The sequence below is a fragment of the Galdieria sulphuraria genome (assembly GCF_000341285.1).
Source record: "Galdieria sulphuraria unplaced genomic scaffold scaf_25, whole genome shotgun sequence".
Lineage (NCBI taxonomy): Eukaryota > Rhodophyta > Bangiophyceae > Galdieriales > Galdieriaceae > Galdieria > Galdieria sulphuraria.
Window position 1 is genome coordinate 16,420 of NW_005178450.1, and position 26,344 is coordinate 42,763.

At 37.9% G+C, this 26,344-nt stretch overlaps 19 protein-coding genes across 20 annotated transcripts; 12 read left to right on the plus strand and 7 right to left on the minus strand.

Moving 5' to 3' along the window:
- The first annotated feature begins 281 nt into the window (after window positions 1-281).
- Gasu_31760 (kinesin family member) lies at window positions 282-3,695 on the plus strand. Its single transcript, XM_005705809.1, has 3 exons — window positions 282-2,684; window positions 2,734-3,161; window positions 3,208-3,695. Exons 1-3 carry the CDS (start codon window positions 297-299, stop codon window positions 3,629-3,631), a joined length of 3,240 nt encoding a protein of 1,079 aa, XP_005705866.1. The 5' UTR covers window positions 282-296; the 3' UTR covers window positions 3,632-3,695.
- A 1-nt stretch (window position 3,696) lies between these two features.
- On the minus strand, window positions 3,697-5,481 carry Gasu_31770 (uncharacterized protein). Its single transcript, XM_005705810.1, has 6 exons — window positions 5,166-5,481; window positions 5,011-5,113; window positions 4,787-4,953; window positions 4,580-4,732; window positions 4,386-4,525; window positions 3,697-4,316 (listed from the first exon to the last, which is right to left on the minus strand). The coding sequence occupies exons 1-6, from the start codon at window positions 5,375-5,377 to the stop codon at window positions 3,718-3,720; spliced, it is 1,374 nt and encodes a 457-aa protein (XP_005705867.1). The 5' UTR covers window positions 5,378-5,481; the 3' UTR covers window positions 3,697-3,717.
- An 80-nt stretch (window positions 5,482-5,561) lies between these two features.
- Gasu_31780 (uncharacterized protein) lies at window positions 5,562-6,882 on the plus strand. Its single transcript, XM_005705811.1, has one exon. The coding sequence runs from the start codon at window positions 5,568-5,570 to the stop codon at window positions 6,840-6,842; it is 1,275 nt and encodes a 424-aa protein (XP_005705868.1). The 5' UTR covers window positions 5,562-5,567; the 3' UTR covers window positions 6,843-6,882.
- A 4-nt stretch (window positions 6,883-6,886) lies between these two features.
- Gasu_31790 (ubiquitin-fold modifier 1) lies at window positions 6,887-7,331 on the minus strand. Its single transcript, XM_005705812.1, has 3 exons — window positions 7,227-7,331; window positions 7,049-7,179; window positions 6,887-7,002 (listed from the first exon to the last, which is right to left on the minus strand). Exons 1-3 carry the CDS (start codon window positions 7,301-7,303, stop codon window positions 6,917-6,919), a joined length of 294 nt encoding a protein of 97 aa, XP_005705869.1. The 5' UTR covers window positions 7,304-7,331; the 3' UTR covers window positions 6,887-6,916.
- A 10-nt stretch (window positions 7,332-7,341) lies between these two features.
- On the plus strand, window positions 7,342-8,792 carry Gasu_31800 (aspartate aminotransferase). The gene is made up of 3 exons (XM_005705813.1): window positions 7,342-8,339; window positions 8,383-8,558; window positions 8,612-8,792. Exons 1-3 carry the CDS (start codon window positions 7,421-7,423, stop codon window positions 8,747-8,749), a joined length of 1,233 nt encoding a protein of 410 aa, XP_005705870.1. The 5' UTR covers window positions 7,342-7,420; the 3' UTR covers window positions 8,750-8,792.
- Window positions 8,793-8,794: 2 nt separating this feature from the next.
- Gasu_31810 (uncharacterized protein) lies at window positions 8,795-9,801 on the minus strand. Its single transcript, XM_005705814.1, has one exon. The coding sequence runs from the start codon at window positions 9,769-9,771 to the stop codon at window positions 8,854-8,856; it is 918 nt and encodes a 305-aa protein (XP_005705871.1). The 5' UTR covers window positions 9,772-9,801; the 3' UTR covers window positions 8,795-8,853.
- A 180-nt stretch (window positions 9,802-9,981) lies between these two features.
- On the plus strand, window positions 9,982-12,242 carry Gasu_31820 (protein phosphatase 2C). Of its 2 annotated transcripts, XM_005705815.1 has the most exons (7): window positions 9,982-10,496; window positions 10,551-10,670; window positions 10,720-10,818; window positions 10,872-11,276; window positions 11,349-11,560; window positions 11,608-11,955; window positions 12,002-12,242. In XM_005705815.1, exons 1-7 carry the CDS (start codon window positions 10,098-10,100, stop codon window positions 12,069-12,071), a joined length of 1,653 nt encoding a protein of 550 aa, XP_005705872.1. In that variant the 5' UTR covers window positions 9,982-10,097; the 3' UTR covers window positions 12,072-12,242. The 2 variants fall into 2 exon arrangements, with proteins under 2 accessions (XP_005705872.1, XP_005705873.1); XM_005705816.1 differs by lacking the exons at window positions 11,349-11,560; window positions 11,608-11,955; window positions 12,002-12,242 and having other exon boundaries at window positions 10,880-10,932.
- Window positions 12,243-12,631: 389 nt separating this feature from the next.
- Gasu_31830 (MYB-related transcription factor) lies at window positions 12,632-13,903 on the plus strand. Its single transcript, XM_005705817.1, has one exon. The coding sequence runs from the start codon at window positions 12,779-12,781 to the stop codon at window positions 13,841-13,843; it is 1,065 nt and encodes a 354-aa protein (XP_005705874.1). The 5' UTR covers window positions 12,632-12,778; the 3' UTR covers window positions 13,844-13,903.
- An 8-nt stretch (window positions 13,904-13,911) lies between these two features.
- Window positions 13,912-15,026, plus strand: Gasu_31840 (DNA-repair protein XRCC3). The gene has a single exon (XM_005705818.1). It carries the CDS (start codon window positions 13,943-13,945, stop codon window positions 14,945-14,947), a length of 1,005 nt encoding a protein of 334 aa, XP_005705875.1. The 5' UTR covers window positions 13,912-13,942; the 3' UTR covers window positions 14,948-15,026.
- A 5-nt stretch (window positions 15,027-15,031) lies between these two features.
- Window positions 15,032-16,402, plus strand: Gasu_31850 (uncharacterized protein). Its single transcript, XM_005705819.1, has 3 exons — window positions 15,032-15,299; window positions 15,349-15,743; window positions 15,803-16,402. Exons 1-3 carry the CDS (start codon window positions 15,052-15,054, stop codon window positions 16,360-16,362), a joined length of 1,203 nt encoding a protein of 400 aa, XP_005705876.1. The 5' UTR covers window positions 15,032-15,051; the 3' UTR covers window positions 16,363-16,402.
- Window positions 16,403-16,406: 4 nt separating this feature from the next.
- Gasu_31860 (cyclin-dependent serine/threonine protein kinase) lies at window positions 16,407-17,681 on the minus strand. The gene has a single exon (XM_005705820.1). It carries the CDS (start codon window positions 17,656-17,658, stop codon window positions 16,453-16,455), a length of 1,206 nt encoding a protein of 401 aa, XP_005705877.1. The 5' UTR covers window positions 17,659-17,681; the 3' UTR covers window positions 16,407-16,452.
- Window positions 17,682-17,691: 10 nt separating this feature from the next.
- Gasu_31870 (chaperone protein / DnaJ-related protein) lies at window positions 17,692-18,432 on the plus strand. Its single transcript, XM_005705821.1, has 2 exons — window positions 17,692-17,991; window positions 18,043-18,432. The coding sequence occupies exons 1-2, from the start codon at window positions 17,761-17,763 to the stop codon at window positions 18,292-18,294; spliced, it is 483 nt and encodes a 160-aa protein (XP_005705878.1). The 5' UTR covers window positions 17,692-17,760; the 3' UTR covers window positions 18,295-18,432.
- Window positions 18,433-18,436: 4 nt separating this feature from the next.
- On the minus strand, window positions 18,437-19,371 carry Gasu_31880 (uncharacterized protein). Its single transcript, XM_005705822.1, has one exon. The coding sequence runs from the start codon at window positions 19,288-19,290 to the stop codon at window positions 18,460-18,462; it is 831 nt and encodes a 276-aa protein (XP_005705879.1). The 5' UTR covers window positions 19,291-19,371; the 3' UTR covers window positions 18,437-18,459.
- A 10-nt stretch (window positions 19,372-19,381) lies between these two features.
- Window positions 19,382-21,192, plus strand: Gasu_31890 (auxin efflux carrier). Its single transcript, XM_005705823.1, has 7 exons — window positions 19,382-19,488; window positions 19,536-19,829; window positions 19,878-20,380; window positions 20,436-20,576; window positions 20,638-20,711; window positions 20,769-20,925; window positions 20,987-21,192. The coding sequence occupies exons 1-7, from the start codon at window positions 19,386-19,388 to the stop codon at window positions 21,071-21,073; spliced, it is 1,359 nt and encodes a 452-aa protein (XP_005705880.1). The 5' UTR covers window positions 19,382-19,385; the 3' UTR covers window positions 21,074-21,192.
- Window positions 21,193-21,196: 4 nt separating this feature from the next.
- Gasu_31900 (Endoplasmic reticulum-Golgi intermediate compartment protein, putative) lies at window positions 21,197-21,801 on the minus strand. The gene is made up of 5 exons (XM_005705824.1): window positions 21,709-21,801; window positions 21,604-21,653; window positions 21,493-21,542; window positions 21,429-21,444; window positions 21,197-21,377 (listed from the first exon to the last, which is right to left on the minus strand). Exons 1-5 carry the CDS (start codon window positions 21,793-21,795, stop codon window positions 21,299-21,301), a joined length of 282 nt encoding a protein of 93 aa, XP_005705881.1. The 5' UTR covers window positions 21,796-21,801; the 3' UTR covers window positions 21,197-21,298.
- A 5-nt stretch (window positions 21,802-21,806) lies between these two features.
- On the minus strand, window positions 21,807-22,511 carry Gasu_31910 (uncharacterized protein). The gene is made up of 4 exons (XM_005705825.1): window positions 22,344-22,511; window positions 22,106-22,284; window positions 21,918-22,052; window positions 21,807-21,866 (listed from the first exon to the last, which is right to left on the minus strand). The coding sequence occupies exons 1-4, from the start codon at window positions 22,501-22,503 to the stop codon at window positions 21,828-21,830; spliced, it is 513 nt and encodes a 170-aa protein (XP_005705882.1). The 5' UTR covers window positions 22,504-22,511; the 3' UTR covers window positions 21,807-21,827.
- Window positions 22,512-22,521: 10 nt separating this feature from the next.
- On the plus strand, window positions 22,522-23,966 carry Gasu_31920 (uncharacterized protein). The gene is made up of 4 exons (XM_005705826.1): window positions 22,522-23,127; window positions 23,175-23,329; window positions 23,380-23,547; window positions 23,600-23,966. The coding sequence occupies exons 1-4, from the start codon at window positions 22,681-22,683 to the stop codon at window positions 23,904-23,906; spliced, it is 1,077 nt and encodes a 358-aa protein (XP_005705883.1). The 5' UTR covers window positions 22,522-22,680; the 3' UTR covers window positions 23,907-23,966.
- A 5-nt stretch (window positions 23,967-23,971) lies between these two features.
- Gasu_31930 (uncharacterized protein) lies at window positions 23,972-25,224 on the plus strand. Its single transcript, XM_005705827.1, has 5 exons — window positions 23,972-24,141; window positions 24,192-24,257; window positions 24,313-24,354; window positions 24,418-24,912; window positions 24,964-25,224. The coding sequence occupies exons 1-5, from the start codon at window positions 23,994-23,996 to the stop codon at window positions 25,116-25,118; spliced, it is 906 nt and encodes a 301-aa protein (XP_005705884.1). The 5' UTR covers window positions 23,972-23,993; the 3' UTR covers window positions 25,119-25,224.
- A 7-nt stretch (window positions 25,225-25,231) lies between these two features.
- On the plus strand, window positions 25,232-26,344 carry Gasu_31940 (zeta-carotene desaturase; the record flags this gene model as incomplete). The annotated part of the gene is made up of 3 exons (XM_005705828.1): window positions 25,232-26,033; window positions 26,090-26,263; window positions 26,310-26,344. The coding sequence occupies exons 1-3, from the start codon at window positions 25,242-25,244 to the stop codon at window positions 26,313-26,315; spliced, it is 972 nt and encodes a 323-aa protein (XP_005705885.1). The 5' UTR covers window positions 25,232-25,241.

The following is a 26,344-nucleotide window of genomic DNA, read 5'->3' on the forward strand; positions in this document are numbered from 1 at the left end:
TGAAATGGAATGATGAACTAACATTGGTTTGTATATTTAGTCCAAGTGGATTCTTTGAGAAATTCTTTCAAGAGTTTCTATGTATTTATACTGGAGCAATGTGGAAATGTCGGAAGAGTTTTAGGATAGGACTAGTTTACCCTTCTACTCATCAGCCCGGTCAGAGGAAAAATGTCGATTTCAAATTCCGCCATTTTCCTTTCTCCGACTGAACGTTTGGCGAAAGCCTTGTTGCTCTCATGAGAACAGCACTAGAAACTGTTGAGATGTCTTCTTAAAGTTTGGAGGATAGTATAATGAAGTTTGGTGGAGTAGGGCAGCTATTCAAAGTTTTTGAAGTGAAGAGTTCAACGAAAATTTCTGAAAACCCTTGCGAAGGGCAAGAAAAAGTAACACCTCCTAGTCAAATTGCACCCACCGAAAATACTCGTGTTAAACAACAAGGCAATGGAATAGAAAGTAACAACGAAATCCTTTCAGAAAGCGGCTCAGTCAGGGTAGCCATACGTGTAAGACCTCTCAGTTCGTTGGAGAAAAGCAATTGCGGAAAAACCTGTGTCACGGTACAACCACCTGACACTGTGGTTTTAGGAAAGGATAAGAGTTTTACTTTTGACTTTGTCTTTGGTCCTGACAAAACGCAGAGTGAAATTTATGAGCAAGTAGTTAGTCCGTTGGTGGACGGCATATTTAAGGGATACCATGCTTGTCTTTTTGCATATGGTCAAACGGGAGCGGGAAAGACATATACAATGGGAACAACTTGGTATAAAGGTTCCATAAGTACAACTCATGGCATGATTCCAAGAGTGATAAATGATATATTCATCAGAGCAAAGGCGGAAATGGACTTGTATGATATCTCCATTCGCGTCTCATTTATCGAAATCTACAATGAAGATATTCATGACCTGTTGAAGTTTTACAACTCAAGTTCTGAAAATGGAAATGTTCTGTTTGGTGGTAATCAAAAGATTGGCATTCGTGAAGATGAACTTGGAAATGTTTACGTTACTGGTATTCATGAAGAACCTGTCCAGTCCTACGAAGAGGCAATGTCTTGTATTGAAACTGGCTCTCTACATCGAGCAACTGCAGCACATGACATGAACCAACAGTCTTCAAGATCACACGCCATCTTCACTATCATTTTCACGAAGACGGAAAGAGGTCAAGAAGGTCTTAAAGATAAGGTCACGTCACAGTTTCAGCTCGTGGACCTCGCGGGTTCTGAAAGAGCAAAAAGAACGAATGCTTCAGGTGCAAGATTGAAAGAGGGGATCAGCATCAACGTGAGTCTTCTAGCTCTGATGGAAGTGATAAGCGTTTTAGGCGATCAACAAAAGAAAGGGTCTCACGTTCCTTATAGAAGATCAAAGCTCACAAGGATTTTAACAAATTCTCTTGGTGGAAACTCAAGAACTGCCATGATAGCATGTATAAGTCCAAGTGATGATTCGTTTCAGGAAACTTTGAATACACTAAAGTATGCTCATCGAGCTAGAAACATTGAAAATCGTCCAGTTATTAACCATGATCCGGCTTTCAAAGAGATAGCAGAATTGAGAAAACAAGTTCAGGAGTTGAAACAAAAATTGGCTGAACAAGAAAGTGGTCGCGTGAATCACTCTATGCTAATGAGTTCGCAAGTTTCAAATCCACATGTTGTGAATGCCACAAACGTGAAGGAACGAGGTGTACAGACGGAAGTTTCGGAGGACGTCCAAGTTTCCTTCAAGGACTTAATAGACGAGAAACACAGACTGACAAATATGGTCAAGTCCTTAGAATTGGAACGAGATGTATTGTTGCTTCAAAATGAAAATCTTTATGAGGCCCGGAAAAAGCGAGATTCCCTAAATAAAAGAAAATCGACGAAATCCGTGGAAGAGTCATTGGATACCAGTTGCTCGGATAGTTTTTTGTCATCTCCGAAGGAAGGTCAAAACTTTGTTGCAACCGATCTCGATGATACAAATCAGTCTTCGCAACTGACTCATCTGTCGGCAAAGGATGATCCCATACTCACTATCGATTCTGTATATCCCAACACAGTTTTTCAGCAGAAGCGACGAAGCCTTGAAGATTCTTTTAAAGAAAGAGAGCGTGAGTTTCAAAGTCAACGAGCCTCGATGGAGCAACAAGTTCACTGTCTTCAAATGAATGTCCGCCTCAAGGAAATGTTAATTAGAAAGCTTGTTCATAACGAAAAGAAACTATCTGAGAAGTTGAAGAGTCAGGAGGATTACGCTAATCAACTAGCCGAGAAAATAAGTAAGCAAGAACTTGAGTTGAAAAGTATTGAAGAACGACTCCATCAAAATGAAGAGCAAAGAGATGATGAAGATGTTGAAAAGCATTATGCATTAAAAGTAGCTTCCATTCGAACTGAAGTAGAAAATTTGGAAAGGCATCAAAGGAAGCTCCGCAAAGCAAAGGAACGAAAAATGATTAGTGACCAAGAACGAAAAATGTTGGAGAAAGAAGTAAAAGAAATGCGTGAAAGACAAGAACAGCTAATGGAACAAATAACAGCGGAAGAAGAGCGTTATCAAACACTTCGAAAGGAATACGAGCAGCGCATTGAGAATCTTCAAAAATGCAAAGAAGTTACAGACAAGGACTTGAATCGTTTGAAAGAAGAATGTTCTCGTCAAAAATCTATCATACTTCGACAGCAACAGGTTTGTGTCGAGTAACAGTTGTTTACTTTGCCTATTTACTTTTCAACAGGTTTTACGTTCATGTCGAATCATACCCAACTCATATACAGACGTCGTCCGTTTTCGTAAGTTGCAAATGGAAATAGATCGAGAAGTTTTACGTGCTGTTCGACAGAGACGACAACGTGAAGATGTTCTTCGACATAAAGCACAAAGACAAGCAGCTATTGCCGAACGTGAAGCGACTGCAGAATTGCTTTCATCATTTTCTCGTGAAAATGCTTCCGTCGACGAAGATGACAATAGACAAGTAGCTATTATACAAGAGAGTATCGATGATCTAGATGCCGAAATCGAGTATCGAAATGGAGAAATTTCAGATGAGGAAAAGCTTTCTGGCGACTCTGGTCAGAAGCTGCAATCCATCTTTGCCAAGATAGAAGGACTAGAATCGTGGTCAGTGGATGCTAAGGTTTTGACCATGAACATCATTAAAAGGTAAGGTTTCTTATTGTAGCAATGCTTAGATCCTAAAGTTTTGCAGATGGATTGACTCGAGAGAGAATGAGTTGGCATCATTGGACGCGTTGCAAACTTCCAGAGCCAAAACTGCAGAACTTGAAGCTGAAATAAAGAGACTTACTCATCAAATGAAATTATTGGAGCTGGAAAATGACCGTCGGCTGACTGAACAATCATTGAAATATATGAATCAGAGTTTTGGAAATGAAGAAAATGTTAGTGACGCTGGTATTACTGCAAATGATTCTTTCAGTACTGCAGCACTTCAAGATACAGCAAATCATCAAATATACCAAGAGAACGCCATGCAAACTCTTTTATTTCAACAGACTAGTGGCAAAGTGGAACAAGATGATAGACAAACCACTCCTGAACGAGGTGAGAATGGGACTATAGACGATTCCTTGAACAATGCTCATTTAGATATATCATTTCCACATACTTGACATGCTAAGAAATAATTTCAACTGGAAAAGAAGTCAACTGTTTCATAAATACTTATATCCACTCATCATTCATTGCTTTATCTATATTACTCATTTTTCTTTTCCAAGGTATTTTGAGCATTGTAACTTTCAGATTTTGTTCTAGCAAAGACTTCTTGCATATAACGTCTAGCAAAAATATCAAAATAATAACTGGCACCGTTCCATAACGATGCGAAACCCATACAAGCAAGAAACACCGCATGAAACCATTGATGATTATATAAGAGCGTAGAAAAGAATAACGTTAACAGCGTATAGACACACTGAAGACCCACAAAAGTGGCGAGTTGATATTGTTCCCCAAACATACTAATCATATGATAAGACAGACTAGTTCTTTCTTTAGTCAAATATCGTAATGAAGTCATCAAATCCGGATCCTGTTTCAACTTTTTTCTGGAAAACCATTCCGTCTTCAACAAATACAAAAGTTGCCATAACAAATACAAAGCAAATGGTGCTCCTACCATCTGTATAAGAAAATGTAAACGAGTCGTCTCCTTCCATTCGCAAGCTTCGGGATACCAACGTAAACAATAAGTAACCAAAGGCGGAAAGGAATGAATAAATAAGGAAGTCATTTTATCCAGTGAATGGAATACCAACGAATTTCTCCACAACACGATTGCCCAAGCCAATGGTCCTTGTGTGGTTGGTTATTATGATTATTATTATTACTAATCTTGTATCACTCAGACACAAGTTAACCTACCGTTGGCAATACCGAAATTGATGCGATGAAAAACTTGACTAGTTGGATAAAATAAGAGAGAAACGATGAGCAAAATTTGAGCAAAGTAACAAAAGTCGTACATAAAATAATGAAACTTTGCACGTCTATATAACCAATATCTATATTTCCATCGAGTTGATGAGTTATCTTGTAATTGAAATAGTTTATCTCACCTCAATATCATAAGAGGTCCAATTAGCAATAAATAATATTTCCATAGTGCTCGTGGAGCTCTTAAGAGAAAATATTCGGTCACGACCAGGTTTGCAATTCCCACAATAAACGCAAACTTGTCGATAGTCTTCACAAAAAGAGGCTGTCTCAACCTAGTGAGTGACCAAGTTGAGAGAGAGAGACAAGAACAATATACAAGTACTTACGCCTCCTTAAAACGTTCTCGCTGTTTCTTTAAGCTTTCTTTGAGTTTTTCTCTGCGGTGCTTCAAGGAACCTCTGGCAGACTGAAATTGCTGACCAATTCTTTCCTTTCGTATACGTAACTTGTCTTGCGCTTGTTTAAACTTGAACTCCAATTTCTCCTTTGCTGACTAGATTACCATATGATATGAATATCCAACTAAAAGATAAATAAACTCCATTCTCACTTTTCTTTTCTCGTGCAAGTATGTTTGTCGTAATTGAAAACGTTTCTTCAACGCTTCTCTTTCATTCTTTATGAATTGTATCAACTCTTGGAAAAGCTCAAGCCTATTAAAAGCATCTTCAAACACATAATAAAGGCTCTTCCATTATCTTCTACCTTTCGAATACAGGCCATACATCTTCAAACAAAGGAACTTCAGTAGGTAAAAAGGGGAAAATGTCGGGATTTTCCAGTCCCAAAACGTCATCCAAGTCGTCAAAACTAGAACTGCTATCAAAACCTGCTTCTGAAATTGTGTCCTCTTGAGAAGACTGACTAGTTGTTTCTTCCCAAGTTGTGCTCGTTCCTTGAGGTGTATCTTCTTGCATACGTAAAACCTCTCCACACAACAGAAATGATACAAATGGAATGTAACGCAAGTTGTTAGAATTTTGGGTACAAAAAAAAGGAGGGTAGAAAAGCTCGCACTATTGCTGCTTGGGGAGTGGCTATATAATATATATATATATATATATTTATATTTATATTTATATATATACCTTAAAACCATATTTATATATGGATTCCAATAACCTTATGGGTTCGGATAATAAGGCTCGTCATACAAACAAGCCCAAATATGACTCAAAGGGGGAGTTGGCAGCAAAACTTGCGTCTCTACCTTATTCGTTTTCTCAAACCCTACCTTCCGTCACTAGGAAGAAAAGCAACTCTTACTTTGATAGAAATTTTCCTCAATTGGATTCTGGTAAAAGTGCTTCAAAAGGACACTTAATGGTGGCGGAAGAAAGAAACAATGAAAAGCATACAGTTGTTAAGGAAACACAAGAAAGAGGACAAGGAGTTATGGGACCAACTGTAGCGGAAATTGTTGCAGGAGTAGCTCATACTTCGAAACCTGAGTCTCATATGGAGAATGAAGACAAAGAGGAGCTGAAGGAAGCCTATTCTATGGAACAGGTTGAAAAGACTTTATATAGTAGACTGGTTCCTGCAACCAATAGCTCCAAAAACATACCAAGAAGACTAGGAACCTCTATGACGAGTCATTCATCGTCTGCTACTGTTACTAACTCCAATTATCCGAGAAAAAAACAAACCTTGTCTCCACTGCCACGTCTATCAAAGAAAGATACTTTAGAAACTTTGGAGAAGAGTGGTGGAAATACAGGTACAATGCGTCCTTACACTTTGCAACAGGAATCTTCTGTAGATAAGAAGCCAGTTCATGTTCTCCAAGTTGATAACGAAAGTCGGAAAAAGTCTTGGAATGTTTTGAAATCCAACAAAATGAACCGTAGTCATTCAGCCAATGCAGTTTATGAAGATATGAAGGATTCTCTTCAAGGTCATTGGAATAGAACGGAAGATATTGTTGAGAATAAGAAACAGTTATCTATAGACAACGAGGGAGATAATTTGAGCCAGGTGGAAAGCTTTGTGGATAATGAGGAAGTTCATTCTAATGAGAAGAGTTCAGAGAATACTGCAAGTTGGAAAACAGTAGAGAAGCAACTACACAACTCTAATGATGATTATGACAAGTTTGAGTCTCTTCTTCGTTCAATGGGATGGAATCCGGAGAACGGAGAACATGGAGAAGAAATAACGGAGGAAGAAAAGGCACAATGGCTGGAAATGCATTCGGGAATATCGACTAGTTCTGGTGGTACTGTTCTTTCTGGGAATAGTGGAAGATACTCCAACAAGCTTACTTGCTTTTCGACTAGTGTGGTTGCAGTTAATGCTTTGCAAGCGGCACATTTGCGTCGGGATGGTGAAAGTTTTACGGATTCAGAAGAGGAAGCTTCATCTTCAGAATACGAAGATTAGCCTTTTGTAACTTTTAGGTTGTGATCAAAACGTTGGTGGGAACAAGTGGACTAGTGATTATAAACGAAGGTTGTCTATTTGTAAATTGATACTAATAATCCTCCCACTCTATCACGAGGAATCAATCGAAGTTCGGCACCGTGCTTTAGAAAAACTGTTCCTGAACAACAATTAGCCATAACTCTGGTGCAAATACTACCAAGTACCTGCACTTTGTTGAGGATTGATTCCCACCCCGTCGTTAGTTATAATAGCACTCGTAGTGGAAGGTACTCGAAACTCTTCAGCAGCAAACTTGAGAACTGCTGTGAATGGTGCATTATCTGGAACTTGAATACTGCAAAGGTATGTATAAGATTTCTTTAGAACAGGTTTTTAACTTACATTCGATAGGGTAAATGGGGGTCTGAAGTCAAAACTATTTTAAAGCTAACTTTTTTGCCACTTTCCGTGGTTGCCATTCCTCTTTCAATTCACAATGACTTTTCTGAAAGAATTTTTTTAGAGTTTTGTTTATGAATTATAATTATCCAACTTGCTGTTTATTCTAATAGCAGAAATTCCTTGTTTGAAGGGCGATGGCTACGAGTCACTGGTCTCATGTTCCTGCAGCTCCACCAGACTCTATATTAGGAATAGCAAGTCTCTATAGAAACGATCCTGAGAAAAAGAAATTAAACTTGAGTGTGGGTGCATATAGGGATGATAACGGAAATCCTGCCGTTCTAAGAGTAGTTCGTAAAGTAGAACAGGAACCAGCACCTGATCACGAATATATTCCCATGGCTGGAATACCATCCTTTTGTCAAGCAGCAGTTCAACTTATTTTGGGTGAAAAAGCCCAATCCATTAAAGAGAAGCGTGTTGTAACTGTTCAATCTCTTTCAGGAACGGGAGCTTTAAGAGTGGGTGCAGAATTCCTTTGCCAATTTTATCGTCCAGCAGCAACTACTGAAAAACCTTGCGTGTATATACCTCGTCCTTCCTGGGGAAACCATCGTAAGGTCTTCCAGTCTGCCGGTCTCAAAGTTTCCGAATATAAATATTTTGACCCCGTTTCCTGTGATGTAGACGCGAAAGGTCTCCTCGATGACTTGACAAACATACCTTCCCAATCTATCATAGTATTACATGCTTGTGCTCATAATCCAACAGGAGCAGATCCCTCAAAGCAACTATGGAAACAAATATTGCAAGTCGTCATACAGAAGCAGCATTTGGTGTTCTTTGACTCGGCCTATCAGGGCTTCGCTTCTGGGGACTTGGAAAAGGATGCTTTTGCTGTGCGTATGTTTGAACAAAGTGGAATAGAAATGTTGATTGCCCAAAGCTTTGCGAAGAATATGGGTTTGTATGGAGAGAGAGTTGGTGCATTGTCTTTTGTTTGCAAGGATTCTTCCGTAGTTGCTTCCGTTCAGAGTCAACTGGAAACCATAATTCGTTCCATGTATTCAAGTCCTCCTGCAAATGGTGCTAGAATAGCTTCCAGAATTCTGAGTAAGTCTTTCAAAGTATTGGTTTCATTTGCTAATGATTGTAGACAATCCTGTTCTTTTTGAAGAATGGAAACAAGAACTATTAGAAATGTCAGGCCGTATCCAAGAAATGAGAAAGTTGTTATTTGAAGCATTGGTTTCTCGAAAGACTCCGGGTGATTGGTCACATATCACAAAACAAATAGGAATGTTTTCATTTACGGGACTAAATGTAGAACAGGTTAGCTCTAAAAAAAGTCATAAATATGGATGTTTCTTAACTAGAATGACAAGGTTCGATATTTGAGAGAAAAATATCATATCTATATGACCGAAGATGGAAGAGCTAGTATGGCTGGTTTAAGTAGAGAGACTGTTCCTTTATTTGCAGATGGCATACATGATGCAGTGCTTCAATTCTCATTACGGTAAATAAAGTTGCATTGTTTCAATAGCCTTTCTTACAATATTTTCTAGGACGGCTTCGTCTTTTTTATAAAAAACAAAGAAGTTCTAAAAAGGAATGAATATAACTTTTAAAAGACTTCATCTACTTCTAAGAATGTTTGGGCTTCATGATAAGGACTTTCTATTTTGGGTGAAAGACATAATAAAAGCCGTCCCATTGGGTTCCATTCCGTCTTTGCTATTCTTAACCGCCCGATTTGTAAAGTTGACTTCTCTGGACACTGCCAAAGCCAAATTCCATCACTTGAATCTTTCTGTGATAAATAGTTCTCTTTTGTTTCAAATATCATCAATACTTTGTGGTCAATACCATCTACGAAAGATACTTTCAATAAACTACCAGGGATGAATATTCCAATTGGTCTTCTCTCATATGAGATAATCTCACAAGAAGGAACAACCACATGTCTACCAGGAAAGCTCCACTCAGGAACACTGCATTTGGACCATAAACCAACAGGTAGTGTTGTGTCAATATCTTGCTTGTTTTTAGAGTTTTGCCAAAACGTCTCCAATATTTCAGGTTCATAGTTCACGAGCAACTCTCTATCCACTAATTGTGCTTCTCCAAGAATTGGAATAATTCTATAGGTAGGATTCTTCACCTCTACAACACTAAAGGGTAAAAACTTCCCATCTTCTAACGGCAAACCCAGTGGTCTATCGTCCTCAATAGGTTCAACTCGGTCATCACTCAGTGGTGAGTCAATAACTGCAGACTTTCTTAATCTCTCATTTTCTTCTCGTAGACGCTGAATCTCTCTCAGCAAGTCCTCTGGAGGGCCTTGTCCAAGACGCATGTCTGAACCAGTGGGACTAGAATCCGAGTGTGGAGTTACTGCTTTCAAGGTTGATCGGAGAGGAAATTGAAGGGGTGCCATATACTTATTGCCATACTTTCCTGGACACAACGTAACAAGTCTGTGCTTTACTTTGGGTTGTTTTCCAAGTGTGATACTGACAAATCCCATCGATGTAATCTCCATCCTCCAGAAAACTTTCTATTTACCATTCATCCATATTTTCTCTCTCTCTCTCTCTCTCCATCTCTAATTTCTATAGTTGATCAACTCTCTCTACTGTTATGTTATAATCATTCATTACCTTGTGTCAGCGTTTCTTTACAATCAATCATGCGTAAAGTTGTCAAAGGGAATCATCAACAAGAAGCTATCATCATCAATCCTTTTCCATATCATGTGCATGTCCCACTTTTACAACGAATGAAAAATCTCAATATTGCTGGATAGAGACGCTTGGCGCACGCTTGTATGTTAAGCTGTCTGAGGAAGAATTCTACTAGTATTAAAATATGGGAAATCGAAGCACTAAAGCATCAGCCGATGTTTCGGAGACAGGAGGAGACCAACCCAAAATGGCAAGTTCCCAAGGGCGAGCTTTGAGAATCAAGGGAGTTGCAAGCGACTCTCCTTTAGAAGACGACACGTCTCTTGATATTGCTAACTTGAGAGAACAAAGGCTCAGACTTTCTTTAGATGTAGAAGGGGAACAGTTACCAGCCATTGGCGGGAAGCGTACTCCACGACTGCCACAAGTTCTACAATCAGAACTTGCAAAACCAGCGCCTATTGCAGCAAAAAGTTTTAAAAAGCCAAAAACACCAAAAGGAACTTTAAAAACACTTGATAAACTAAGTGCAGATAATTCAATTGCCTCTAACATCAACTCAAACGGCTTGTTGAACAAAAAGGTGAGAACTCACTCCTATGGAACGAAACAAGATAATTTGGATATTTCATGCTAGCTTCAAGGTGTTTCAGAAGCGTCTCCTGTCTTGAATTTTACGTATGGAACATTTTCGTTGGCAGGATGGGAACCTGTACGCGAACTACGAGACGGTCAACAAGCAAGAAAGGAAAATCAGGTATTTTATGTCCATATTTGTTTTGAAAGACGACTGAAACTTTTGAAAGGACGCATTTTGTTGTTATGAAAGGTTTGGTGGCCGTTCAGAGGAAGCTTTTTTTGGTGTCTTTGATGGACACGGTGCTCGTGGGAGAGCTGTTGCTGAGGTAGTGGAATCGGATAGTATTTGTATTCAATTTAGAACTGAGACAATGGCTAGTTTGTTAGAGATATCCTCCCAACAGTCCTTGATTCACAACTGAAAGATTTATCAAAACTTTCTGACCAAGAAGACGCAAAGTCGACGGAAACAACTTTGTCGGAAGGACTAGACCCCAGTATGGTCACTTGTACAGAGTTGAAAGGAAAACATCAGTTGGATATCGTCAAGGCAGCTATACAAGGTTTCATAGACTGTTCAAAAATATTGAATTCATCGGACTCTAATGTGGATACTTTTATGAGTGGCACAACGGCAGTCGTTGCATGGCTATACCAAACACTGTTGTTTTGTTGTAACTTGGGAGACTCAAGATGTGTTATTGGAAGGCAATGCAGTCCACACTCTGTCTCCCGTATGGCCAAAGAAAAATATATGGCTGTGGAAATGTCTTATGACCAAAAGGTTGGTATTTTCTTATTACGTTTGCTGAAATCATAAATATATATATATATATATATGTGTGTGTATATATAGCCTAGTCGAACAGATGAGACACAAAGAGTTGTAGCCGCTGGAGGAAGAGTTGCTTCATGGCAGACTGGTATCGGTCCTCTTAGGGTTTGGCTTGCAGATGAGTGGATTCCGGGTTTAGCAATGACACGCTCTTTTGGAGATTCTCTCTTGCATAGTGTTGGGGTCTCGGAGATCCCTGAAGTTACTTGTATTCAGCTCTCTGAGATGGATAAGTATGTCTGCATGTGGATAATATTACTTTTCTAACTAGAATGGTTAGATTCTGTGTTCTTGCGTCGGACGGTGTTTGGGAATTCATGTCATCGCAGGAAGTAGTAGATTTTTTGGGAAAGTATCGTCGGAAATGCTCAGCTCAGGAAGCAGCCGAGTCTCTTGTTCAAGAGGCCGTAAAGAGATGGAGAAAGAATGAACTAGTAGTAGATGATGTGACAGCCATCGTAATCTGGTTAGATTGTAAAGTTGCTAGTCCCAATCCAGCGAAATTGGAACCAAGTGCAGTTTCCGATGTTGCTAGTGGCTACAAGAGTAGTTCCGTTGGCGGATTTTGGCATTCCTGGAAGATTTGGTCTTCTCTTGGCACAGATTCTACCAAAAGTAATTGTTTTGGGTAATGATATTTCCCTATGCTTTGAGTTTTAGTGACTTTTTCTTAGGTATCAGCCTGTATTGATCGAAAAGAACGGTACTTTGAAGCCATTTCTTCCGCAGAATCACGAAGCTTGACATTGTGTCTTTGATGAAGAGAAATTGAGGATACCATTAGTATTGTTTAAGTATACGATAGAAACCGAAATGGCCTTTGTACTAGCATACAATGCACAGTATGTATATACTTGAGGCACGTAGAGATAACTGTATTGATCAATATAAAAGCCTATTTATCCTATTTTTTTTATATGGTAACCTCTTTATAATACTTTTCGTTTGGCTATAGTGGTGTTGTACCAAAAGGTTGCGCTGTTTGTGGCTGGGTCTAGCAAAATAAGAAATAATAGTAACCCCTGAATATAGTATGGGGACCCAGTTTGAGAATCAGTTTTGAAAACTTGTACTCTTCTCATATCGTTTCTTGACTATCAAAGAATAATTCCAAAGAAGAAACCCATTGGCCATTATGTCCCTTGGACATGTTATGTGAAGCTTGAACTGTCTACGCGAATAGTTTTTAGAACAGAAGCGCTCGAAGGGTCTCTCAAAATGACCTGTAGTGTCCCTATGAATGATTGGGATGGAATGAACCGATCATACCCTTGTCGATTCTACGAAATTTCTTCATTGTTTACGGCTTTTTGGAAAAAGAGTGTTTGTGCGCAAGTATATTGAAAAGAAACCAAGAAAATTGTTACAACACTAGTACTGTTACTACTTTTACATAACAAATATTGGTTCCATCTTCTTGTAGAGTAGGAAGCCGTATTGATTAAACAGCAATGGTTGTGGAAAAGTTGCGTGACCATGTGGAAGAAAACCCCAAAATGGTTGCCGGTTTGTCAAAATCAAATGATAAGGATGACACTTCCTGTGATTCTGTGTGTTCGGTGTTTGAGAAAATGAAACCATATTGGGTGAGAACAGAAGTGGATGAACAAACACAACATATTCCAATATCGCCCATATCTTCACAGTCTTGTTTGTGTTCAAGTAACAATAGTTCATCAGAGGATTCTCCTGTTGTTCATTCGCCTATGCTAAAAGTGAAGCATGGAATGGAGATGCCAATGAATCGCTGTCAACAGTCTGAAGAAAGGAATTGTCGTCTTACAAATAACTCAATATTGAATCCTTGCTTATCATCATCTTATCAAACAACAACAATGTTTCAAGTTTCATCACCAGAGAACATGATGCCTTTAGAAGGAAACCAGACCACGGTAATGAATAATGGTTTCTATCAAGCAGCGACTTATAGTTGGTTCGATATGAGAACATATTTCAATGCAATTCGGTGGCAAACTCGAGTACCTTTCGAACAACAAGAAAACAGAATGGAGCAGCTCATGCATCCCTTGTATAATTATCAACCAACACGAACAAGGATATTGCCAACAGCAGAACCTGGTGACTTTTCAAATATTGGATATGGATATACAAATGTCGCAAGAAGTGATCAGCAATCGATGGAAAATCATCGCATCAACAAGCAACAGGCTTTATTGAGCAACCATGAAAGTCACTCTTTGTGTTCAGAACCAAAAACGATCAAGAAAAGGCATATCAAATTGGATGATGGACGAAACGAGTCAACTTCATCGGCAGGAAAAGCAAACAAACTGAAAAAATGTAAAAGAGAGAATTATCTTCGTTTTGAACGTTGGGAAGAGGAAAACTTGCTTCGTGGAGTTGAAAAATACGGTGTTGGGAAATGGACAAGTATTTTAAGAACCTTTGCTTTTCAGAAAAAGAGAAGTGCCATAGATTTGAAGGATAAGTATCGTAATATTGTGCGAGCAAAAAGGCGGGCACATTTGGCACAGTTGAATGCTATGAAATTATAGGTGAGATGTGGAATAGAATATACTACTAACTTGAATGATAATAAAGCATTTTCATTTTTTGACAGTTTGGTTGTTTGAGAAAATCAAATCTGTGTTGCAATGAAACATAGTTTGGAAGAAGAGGAGGCGCGAAAAGTCTTTGAGGTACTTGGAACTCAAAAGTGTAAAGAACTGTTGCTCTTATCTCAGTCGGATATTATGCCAATCCTTCAAACTGTATTTCATGCCCAAAAAGATGACATCTTTCGATTGACACCAGTCTTTTGGCAGCTACTGATAACTTGTATATACGGAAGTGTTCTTTTGCCTATTCATATCGATACTTCTTGTCAGACACGTTTGTCTCTTGGCTGTCCAAAACTTGATGACTTTTTACACGGTGGTTTGATTGCAGGACAAGGACAAATATTTGAGTTTTGTGGTGAAGCTGGTGTAGGTAAGACGCAGCTGATGCTTCAACTCAGTATAGTGAGTCAGTTGAAAACAAGAGATGGTGGGTTAGATTCAAGGGTTATTTATATTTGTACGAGTGGTCGCTTTCCCTCATCAAGATTGCAACAACTCATAGCCGCCTTTGTTCAGAGGTATCCTTACCTTGAAGCCAACAGTGTTGCTTCCAATATCATAGTGGAAACAGTGAAAAGTTTGGAACAGTTGGAAGTGCTTGTAGATAGCCGACTGGTGTATTTATTGAATAATACTGATGCAAAAGTTATCATTATCGATTCTCTTGCGCGCCTCTTTCGAGAGACAGGTTTAGACGCGTTACAACATCGTTCTCTAGTATTACATCGATTGGGGATTCAACTAAAGAGAATTTCATACAAACATGAGACGCTCTTGTTAGTCACTAACGAAATGACTGGTCAACCTGCAGGTTCTTTCAACCCTCACAACTTTGTACAAACACCTTGTTTAGGGAAAGCTTGGAAGCACAACGTCAATCATCGTTTTTATTTGAGGAAAGTAACTTTATGGAATGCGTTCGATGAAACATTAAGACACAAGGAATGGAGAGAGATGGAAGTTGCATTTTCTCCAGAATATGACTCTAGCCACAAAATAGCTTTTCAAATCCGGTCAGAAGGTATATGTCATATCTGAAACGGAGGGAAAAATGCCATTGAAAATGGCGCTTTATTCGAAATTCAAAATGGATGATAATAAAGGAGGGGCGGAACCCTAGTCCGTATTTTCCTCACTAGCACATGGAAATGCAAACCGCTATCGAACAGTTGCAAGGCGCCATATCAAAACTGGCTCTACGTGCTAGCAACGAGACATGTGGAGTGCAGCAGAAACCACCCCACTACACTTGTCTAACTAATGTACAAAAGAAACTTTACAAAGCCGCATGTGACAGTAAAAGACCACAACTTGCTTCAAAAGAAGCAGCAGTCGAAGACAAAAATGTTCAACAAATAATACAAGAGCTGGAACTTTTATTCACTTCCAAGTGAGTGTTCAGCAAATATATTCAAAGAAAGTATTTATAATATTTCAAGGTCGGAGAAGTGTACTATCATCGAAGAAAAAGTAGGCTCCTATCTGACTGAATACAAGCAACTTGAAATGAGAAGATTAGAACAGGAAGAAAATATACATTCGTTAAAAAATTATGATATCCACAAGAGCCTCGAAACTGTAACAAGTGAGTGGAATGAAAGGGAAGAGCAAATAAGACAAGAGTTGCAGGCCCTTCAGTTCAAGTATGAGGAACACATACAGCACAAACGACATATAGAAAGGTCTCTTGAAGAAAAAAAAGAACAAAAAGAAAAAGCTGAACAGGATAGGATCAGAATGGAGCAGCTTCAAGAAGAAATCAAAAACACGCAAGTGGAACTAGAAAGGATTAGTCAACTTTGTGAACAAGAACAAGAAACTCTTGCAGGATTAGGTATGGGTCTCTTATAGAAAAGTATCTTCTTCTAACAAGTGTTTTCATAAAAAAAAAAGAGGATCACATTGCAGAGAAGTTAGTATCACTACAAAATTCAGAACAATCCAAGGTATCCGAAAATGAAGGACAAGAATATTTTGCAGAAAATCTTCATTTACAACACATCTGCCGTGAACTTCGCAGCACCATATTGGAACGTAAAGAGAGAAAGAAGGAAATTATTCAAAAAGATCCGAATCTTCAAAATCTTCTAAGAACCATCAATCAGGAGGTCGTTCAGTCTTCTCAGCACGAACACTTGATAGAAATGTTAGAGAAACGCTGCTCAGTTCTAAATATATTACTTCAGAAGGTTATTTCGCAGTATGCCTTGGATGGCAACCTTTATGCGGCAACTATTCAGTTGCTATTAGATAACGACGGATCAATGCCTCTGGAAAATTTAAAAGAACAACTTTTGTCCAGTCAAAACTGCTCAGTCGAAGAAGAAAAGAGTAGGAAACGTTCTCAGATACTTCAAGTGATATACACTTTGGTTGCCAACTCTCTAGTCTCGATCAACCGAAGTCAGGCGAATAATCCCGTGAGCCTTACATTTTCCGTGGACTTGAGTTGAACCACAGAGATAGGACTTTCATCATTCAAGTTTTTTGGTTTCTTTATAAATACACTTGCAAAACCGCAAAGTTTCCTACAAGTCAATTCATTAATAGCTAGTCATATTGACATGAGTTTCTGGAAAAGTTTGCATCAAAGAAGGGTCTACTGGCTTTGGAATCTCTTCAAAATAGGGATGATTAAGAGCATCCTGAGCTTGTATTCTCTTTGCGGGGTCATATGTGAGAAGCTTATTCATCAAATCCAAACCTAAATTGGTCACTGAAGTTTGACCTCCGTAAATAGTATTATCAAAACGTTGACGCAGATAGTTGTAAGGCTGTTTGACAAACTTTATCTTGCTAGCATGTGGAAGCTCGGATAAGCCAGGCCATATTTCTTCGTTAGGTGTTCCTAAACATTTCCAAATCCGTGAAAGTTGATCTATTTCAGTACAACCCGGAAAGAGAGCTTCTCTTGTTAGCCATTCAGCAAAAATGCAACCAACACTCCAAATATCCACTGCTGGAGTATATGTCTTTGCGCCTAGTAATAGTTCGGGTGCTCTATACCAAAGCGTAACGACAGGTTGTGTGTATGGCTTAAGAGGGTCACTATAGAGTCTAGCCAAACCAAAATCACAAATCTTCAGTATGCCTTCGTTGTTTAATAAGAGGTTGGAAGTCTTTAAATCCCTGTGCAGAACCCAGTTATCGTGTAAATAAGCTACTCCAGAAAGCAGTTGTCGAAGTAAACTCTTCACTTCTGCTTGAGAAAATGGGTGTCTCATGTTATCCAAAACATTCTTCATATCGTGTTGTGCATATTCCATCACCAAATAAATCTTGTTTAGGTTGCTTCCGACAACAACTTCTCTCACATGAATGACATTGGGATGCCTTAATGAAACCAAGATGCTAACTTCTCGGAGTGATGTCAAAGGAAAGCCTTCAACTTCGTTATCCAGTTTGATTTCTTTCAGTGCATATATTTCATTGGTGTGAATATCTCTTCCTCGAAAAACACGTCCATAAGTCCCCTCTTCTATAAAGTTAAGTCTTTCATAGTTATCCACACTTCTACAACCTGTTAAAACCGGAAGGTGTTTTACTAGAGTCGAGGAATTTTGCAAGACTCTATGGCTTTCGTCATTATTCCTCTCGTCATATAAAAGTTGTTCGTTGGATGCATCTTCTTTCTTGCTGTGTTCTTTTCCATTCACATTAGTTTGCTCTCGTTCCTTTTGGTTTTCTCTTGGTCTTTTATGTATACATTTTGAGTCCATCACAATGCACCTTTTGCATTTCCCGTCCATCAACCAACCCAACCATCCAATTCCCCCTCATTTATTTTTTTTATTTTTATCGATTGATTGATTGGTGAATTACAGCTCATTCAGATAGATTCTTGGCATAGAATGATAAGACGAAATGTCTGTTGTTTTTCCTTTTTATTGTGCTTAAAGACAAAATGTAAAAATATTGTTTCAAAGGAATATTTTCGTTCCTATTATAGTCGTTCTATTGCTCATCGCTCTTGGACTTTGACCATGATTCCTCCCACCGTGAATGAGGTTACTTCTGCTCTTGCTGGAGGTACTGTTGGAGTTATGGGAACTTTGTTGGTATTAGAAGTTATCAGACAAAGAGTAAGCAATAGAATAAACCAAGAGATTGAATTCTCAACACTGGATGGTTAGATTGAGGAGATGCGGCAGTGTCCCTATTGCAGAGGTCTTCGAAAGTTGCCTTGTGGACTCTGTTACGGCATGGGCTTTATTCCTGATGTAAGTTGTTTGTATTGCAAGTCAGATTGTGAAAATTGTGGAGGTGAAGGCTCGGTACTATGTTGTCATTGTGATGGAAGTGGACGTTACTTACCTGTGGAATATGAAAGAGCACTATTTTGGCAAGGTGAAGAGGAGTGGAATCATACACCGCCTTATCTTTGATATATTTCAGGCAAGTTATTTTCTTTACAATCCATAGCATTGTCGTTCTTTACTGGATGAACATTTATTTGTTCAACTATGACTTGCCGAGAGAAAATATTCCTCCACTTTCTTTCCATTGCTTCATGAAACGTTATATAAAACATACTCAATTGGCAGCTTTTATCAAAAGATGTAAGAAATCATATTTACCTTCCATGTATTGGAATGATGTTGCCATATTTCATCAAAAGACTTTGTGGTTTCTTCCAACTTTTTACTCCATTTATCTACCTTTTCATTCAACTTGTCTTTGGTGGAATTCCAACGCTGCTTTACAACATCACTTGCATAGTCTTTTAAAGCTTGTCGAACTGCTGGAGGCATAGTCAATGTATTTCCTTCCAATATATTTTTGGCACTAATTCTTTCCAAAAATCCAACAAAGCCATCAAAAGAACGAAACTCTTCCCTATCGAGATACATTTCTTGCAAGTTTATATCTTCCATCAACTTTTGTTGTAAAGGAAAACTTTGAACAGATAGTGTAGCGCCTTTTTCCAAAAAGACTCTTCCCAACTGAATACTTGGACCCTGCTTGGAACCACTCTTCAAGTGTCCCTTTGTTTTGGATAGCCTTGCTAATCTACGCCAATTATTATCTGTCATTTGCATATTTTGAAAAATAAGATTGACTTGAGGTTTGACGAGTACAAGATGGAGTAGACGGTGGTTTCCTGAAGGGCGTTGTTGTTGGATATGGATGCGTAACTCTGGAATGTACAAAGCTTCTGAGGGAATAACAGAAGAATCCTGTTCAGCAATCACTTTTACGTCCAAAAACCTTAACGAAGCTTTTCCGAAATAACATTGTTGGACCCTAACAGGAACACCCAAAGTGAAAGAAAGGTAGGCAGAAAGTATTTTTGCACGCCAATGGTAACAGCAAGTCCCAAGCAATACCAATGAACTTGTAATTCCTATAGGCCATTTGTACTGGTTGAAAAAAGTGAACATGGCACCCAGATAAAGAAGAGATATCCCACTTGTGTTTCCTTGTCTGAAGCGTCAACTCACAAATGGATTGGAATTGATCGTTCTCTTTTGGAAGAATGGAGGACAACGGTACACTTCAAGTTTGGTTAACTGCTCTCAACGGAACTTGTAAAGTAGTTTTATTAACAGCAGTAGGATTCTATTTGGCACATAAAGGGCGTAAGTAAACTTGTCTTTATCATATAATGTTTATACTCTGCAAATAGAACTGCGCAAGGAAATGTCCAAGAATCTGAGTACTATCATCTTCGAGATTTTACTTCCTTGTCTTTTATTCTCCTCCATTTTACGAACCTTAGTAAATGTGGGATTACTAGCACTATGGTATATTCCAGTCATTGCTGTACTATTTCTGTTATTGGGTTGGGTTTTGGGTCAGTTGGTTTGTAAAGTGACCAAACCACCACCTTTTTTTAGAAGGGCTTGCATAGTAGCTTGTGCTCTTGGAAACTCCAATCAGTTACCTGTATTGATTATGGATACACTTTGTGGTTTTTATCGTAAGTATTTATGCAGATATGGATATCTACTGAAATAACTTTTGATAGCTTCTTTTCAACAACTTGGAAGCACTTGTAGAGATTCTGCCACAGGATATATATCACTGTTCTTATTAGTATTTAGTACTGTATCTTGGACAGGATTCTATCGATATTTACAGGGTTCAACTCGAGAGGATTCCGTAATGAATAATGGCGAAAATGAGTTGTATTCCATAGTAGAAGTTTACAATACGACGAGTTCTTTTCATCCAAGTCCATCCATGGGTCAGTCCTCTCATTCTGAACCTATGGAACAATCCGATTCATACGATAATATTGCATCAGAAAAGAATCCATCCCATTCTTTTACAAGTCTTTTGGAGAAAGAGGAACATCATAATAGTAACAGAGCTATATCATCTATGAATAATACTCAAGTGTTGGAACAATCTTCTTCATTATCTCTCTTTTCCATTTCATATCGAAGATTGTTTCATTTATTGCATTCTTATCGACATTTGGCTACTCCTCCTTCCATAGCCATTGTATCGGCATTATTACTTGGAACGGTTTGTTCTAGTTGCTTCTTTTTTCAATATTATTTGACAAATGTTGTGTGCTTAGATATTCAAGCCATTAGCTCTCCTTTTGATAGGTTCCGATGCTCCTTTGCGTGTAGTCGTGGCTGCACAAGAGACATTAGGTGCTGCTGCTATAGCATTGATGTCTTTGGTTGTAGGTGCCAATTTGTATCATTCTTATCAAGTAAGTACAACGACAACAACAATGCTAGTTCTTATCAATAATGTTGGAATGAATAACATAGAGAGGATTTCGTAACCATGGAGTATCTTTTTTCTGTATTTTGTCCATTGCATTATGTCGTCTTTTCATTATGCCGTAAGTAGGATTATATAGTTTTATGTTTGATTATTGTATATTTTTTGTGTTGAATAGTATATTGGGTTGGATATTGATAGAGTTGTTATTGCATCTGGGAATTTTGGGTAGTCGAGTAGATAATATCCAATTGTTAGTCATGATGATTGAAACTGCTGTTCCATCAGCCAATAATGTTGTGATTATGTGTGAAATGGTTGGAACGAGTGAAGAGGTAATTCTTTGTTGAGATATAGAAGAAGAATATATAGTGATATTGAAATTGTTTTGAATAGCCCATATCTTTAGCTTTGTTATGGCAGTTTATGTTGGCACCTTTGTTCTTAACAGCCAATATGGCCTTTTTCTTATGGACTTTATAAACGATATATATAAATATATATCAATATTGTTTACCCAAATCTATTTTGATGGCTTGTAAAAGAATAAATCTAATAAACCCATTACTGTGAATATCTAAACACATTCAATTTTACGTATTATATCCATTTGTACTTATAATGGCACACAATTGAACCACAAAATGAAGAAGAAAAGAATTGCGCTCAATCTTTACCTTAGTATGGAGAAGAAAACAATCAATCATCTTACTTGTTCTCTATATTCCATTCGAATAGGTGAGGTTCATAAAAGAAAAAAACTCCCAAAGAGGAATCATTTCTTATCCTTTGCCAAAAAGAATTGTGAGAACATCATCATCAACGATATAATCCTTACCGAAAATAATCGGTTACTGAATATTGATTGGAATCAACTCAAGCTCCATGAATATATTGATAACTGGTAGGAACTACTTTGATAAAGTATTCATGTATACCCATTTCATTTGTTCTAAAAAATCATATCCATATCAATATATTTATGTATTTATGTATGTTTGTCTCTCTCTTACTTATATACCAAATACAAATCATCCAATGGATTTCTTCCACCAGGCACATGCTATACAATCAAAAATGAATACTTAAGGAATATACAAACGAATTATTCCACTTACCTTACCAAAACAAACACTTTGGATATGATGACTGAGATTCATATATCGACCCATAAAATATTTCTGCTTACCACTTTTGCTAATCATACTATGACCAGGTACGAAATGGAAATTGCCTCCTACTTAGCAACTTCAATAGTGCCTTGAAAATGACAACCCTAACTCATTCTTCAATAGAAGAACCAACTGAGTCAACCCATCAACTTTACTTGGGATAAAACACTTTGAACCCATTGTACCACTCCTTCCATATGACACTGTTCAAATTGTTCCACTTGATATGACCAACCTATCCATTCATATGCTAATAATACTTCTTCTTCACAAGTATTGCAACACTGATCCTAAAAAACACAACTATTCAATATGACCATAATACAACGTCCATCGCTCTTACTGTTGATATTTGAGCTCCATAACAAGACTTACAATTTGTTGCCTCTTCCAATACAAAGGAATGGACTTTACCATCCTTCTCTACTATCGATTGATTCCACAACACTTGACTTCCATTTTGAAATACTCGAAACTTGGAAAGCTTCGAATTGACAACTTCCAACTGGGAGTCTCCCGTAGCTTATATAAAAAAAGGTATGATATCTACACTTGCAGTCTCCTTATTATTTATTGCTTACCATCCATAGTATCCAATCCTAATGCACCACAACCTATATGTGGAAACGTAATATCCAAATATATTTCAAAGCTCTCTTCTCGATTATAATCGACAACCAAGTGAGTGGTTACTTGAGGTTTCCAATATCTTCCAACTTCTGAAATAATCAACAGTATCATGAAACCAAAGCATATAACTGATAGTATTCCACCTGTTCTAGTTTGGATTCTTATGTCTTCCGAAGTTTTAGGAAAGGCATCTAAATCCAACGAGTCATTTGACTCATCTTTATTTTTTCGTGAAAGAGAGAATGTTTTGTAGAAATTGTTTGTTTTGAGAAAAGTTTGCATATCATTATGGTAGTTGAAACCAAAAGAGAGAATTATAATTCTGTAAAGTCTGGTGCGGAAGGCAGTGTTGCTACGAGTAGTGTTACAAGTCAGACTACTCCACTTTTAGATTGGGAAGAGTATCTGAGAGATGTAGAAAGTGCACACAGTCGACTTTTGCAAACATCTGACCAATTGAGACATAGTTTCTCACAATTGGATACTCTTCAAGGGGAGTTTGAGAGCAAATATCGGGCGCAAAAGAAGGACGTCGAGTCCCTGAAGAGTTATTTGAAAGATATTAACGATACTGTTCAATATACAACTGCCAAGGAAAAAGTCGAGTCTTGGAGTTGTGATTTGAAACAATTGTCTTCACTTATGCCTGTTTCAGGTGGACTATTTGTAGAGTTGTTTCTTGGCACCACCGACCTTCGTTTTCGAAGAAGGCAACAAAGGATAGCTTTCAAAACGGTATATTTGACTGCTTGGAATCATAGTTTTCTTACTATATGGAATAGCAATATGAACTTTATAAGAAACGTTTGGGTCCATTTTTCGTTTGGATGACTTTTCTCTGTTTTTTATTTGAACGTAATCGTTGGTTGCATATGTTGTTACAGTTATTCCTTGCCTATTATTATGCTTCTTTAGCTATTCGAGAGAATATTTTGAGGTAATGTTATGATTCTCTTATTTTATTCTTTTGTGTATGTTTTGTGTTAGAGCCAATGGAAGTAATATCAAGTCTTGGTGGATATGGCATCATTACTTGTCGATGGGCATAGCGACCTGTTTTCTAACTTGGCCAGATTCCACTTCTTATGCAATGTTTCGCAATCGATTGCATATTTTTGGAATGTATACTGCACTATTACAGATACTTCAAGCACGGTAAGTGTATATATATATAGGGATTATTCTTGAATATCCATCACTTGAATAGTTATCAAATGGCTCGTTTGTATACTCTTCGTTCACTTGGTAAAGCTGGTGAATTGGATGTAGCGAATACCGATTCCACTCAAATCCATTGGGGTTCGAGTATGAAGTTATTGATGCCGTTTGTTATCGTTGGGCAGTTTATTCAACTCTACAATTGTATATTTCTGTATGGTTTATGGAGAATGTTTCCATTAGAAACTCAAATATTGGTTGCTTCTATCTTATTTTTATCTACTTTTGCTGGTAATTTTTCTACTACTATGTATACTTTATATGAAAAGACAAGAGGAAAGAAACATTCGTTTTAAGAGAAATCAAAAAAGAGCCTATTCATTTTCCCTTCCACAAATGAATAGGCAGAGAGTGGAAGAAGAAGGACTAGCTTTTGTATTTCCATGTCCATCCCAAGTGAAAATATCCCACTCGATAGTATTATCTATACAAACCGAATACCAGGTGAACTTTGTTTATATGACGAACATAAACACTTGGCTGCTTTTGTTGCTTATCCAGGAAGTAAAGCCTTGGTCATATTCATAGCAGGTCAGCATACAACACGTTCATAGGCTTTCATTCTCAACCACTCGTGATAGGTCTTACCGATGGCTTATTTTCTCCTCGCTATTGGGGTCCCATGGCAAAAGCTCTCCACTCTCAAGGTAAGTGAATCTTGGCAAGATCCATCTTCTTTCAATACACGATAATACAATCAAGGTTTTACTTGTGTACAACCCATCTTGAGTTCTTCCTATCACGGCAAGTCAGCATAGCTATACAAATATCACGGAACTGATGACGCTTCTTTCACTTCACTTGCAGGTTTTGGTACGAGTTCACTCGATCAAGACGTGATGGAATTGGATACTTTGATAGACTTCTTATCACAACACTATGAACCCAGCTGTATCTTTTTAATAGGTCATTCCACAGGTTGTCAAGATGCAGTGACATTCTTTCGCAAAGGTAGAAATGCTACTCTCATTCGAGGAATAGTATTACAAGCTCCTGTCAGCGATAGAGACTTTCTTCAGTCATTACCTGATGCTCAAGAAAGGCTAGAAAAAGCAAGAACCATTTATGCAACACAAGGACCAGAAACATTATTGAATGGAAAATTATTTACGACTGTATTTCCAGTATTAACTGCTCGACGGTTTTTATCTTTGGCTGAACGTTTAGGTGATGATGATATGTTCTCTTATGACTTGACCGATGATGAACTGGATTCTCGTCTACGTCATATGAGAAATGTGCCTACTTTGGCCCTTTTTTGTGAAAAGGATGAAGCAATTCCTAATCATATTTCTTATCCAGGTAAGCATATCACAGAACTCCATTTCCATAGCAGTTGAAGACTGTTGTTAGAACTAGCCAAAAGATTATGTAACGTAATGGGAGCAACCAGTTATATGTTATCCAATGCCAATCATGCTATCAACAACAGCGAACAGTGTATTCGAGATTTTATTGAACAAGTCGTACATTTTATCCACAAGGTTTATTCTTCTACGAGTGAATAATAGGAATGGACGTGATTGGCCCTAGAAATATGTGTTTGTGTGCATTTGTTTGTTTGTTTTGTGAAAAAGATAAAAGAGAGACAAAAATATATATTTTTGTGATTTCCATTCTTTTCTATTTCTATGGTGATGATGATGATATTAGGATGGTCTTTTTATTCCCCCAACAAGTTACCACTTCGAAGTGGTTGTTTATCTTGTCATAAGAAAAACAAAATAAATAAAATCACAATGTTACAAAAGACTAGTCATATTGCGGTAGTGGGTGGTGGTTTGGCTGGTTTATCGGCTGCCATCCATTTGATAGATAAAGGTTATCAAGTATCCATCTACGAAAGTAGAAAAGTATTGGGTGGGAAAGTAGCTTCGTGGGTAGATAAAAACGGCAATCATATTGAAATGGGATTGCATGTTTTTTTTGGTTGTTATTATGAACTTTTTGGGTTGATGAGCAAACTGGGAATGTTGGACAACTTGCTGCTCAAAGAACACGTTCATCAATATGTGAATAAAGGAGGTAAAATAAGTGGATTGGATTTTCGATGGGGATCCATAGGTGCACCTTGGAATGGTATCAAAGCTTTTCTTACAACACAGCAATTGGATATCGTCGAAAAGTTAAGAAACGCTTGGGTACTAGCGACTTCTCCTGTCGTGCGTGGATGGATAGATTATGATGGTGCCATGAGAGAAATAAGAGCGTTGGATAAGTATAGTTTTGCTCAATGGTTTCTATCACATGGTGGTTCAACACACAGTTTGGAAAGACTATGGAATCCAATCGCTTATGCTTTAGGATTCATCGACTGTCATCAAATCTCCGCTAGATGTATGTTGACCATTTTTCTATTATTTGCTACAAGGAGTGAAGCTTCTGTATTGAGAATGTTGAAAGGTTCACCAGCAGAATATTTGGTGAGTATGAAGAATACAAGAGATAACGATGGAGGACTGAATAATATACATGATAGACACATCCCATGGCTGCTTATTTGCAACAAAGAAATGCAGAAATTTTCTTGAGAAAAAAAGTGAGACGTCTAATCTATCAGACTGTACAAGACAAGTTGCAAGTGATTGGAATGGAAATTGCAAAGGAAGCAAGAGGAAATGCCCCTGGAAAGATCATTCATGCAGATGGAGTGGTAGTAGCTTGTGATGTTAGGGGAATTCAAAGATTGTTGCCTCAAGAATTGAGAAAGTTTCCTGAATTGGACGGGATCTTT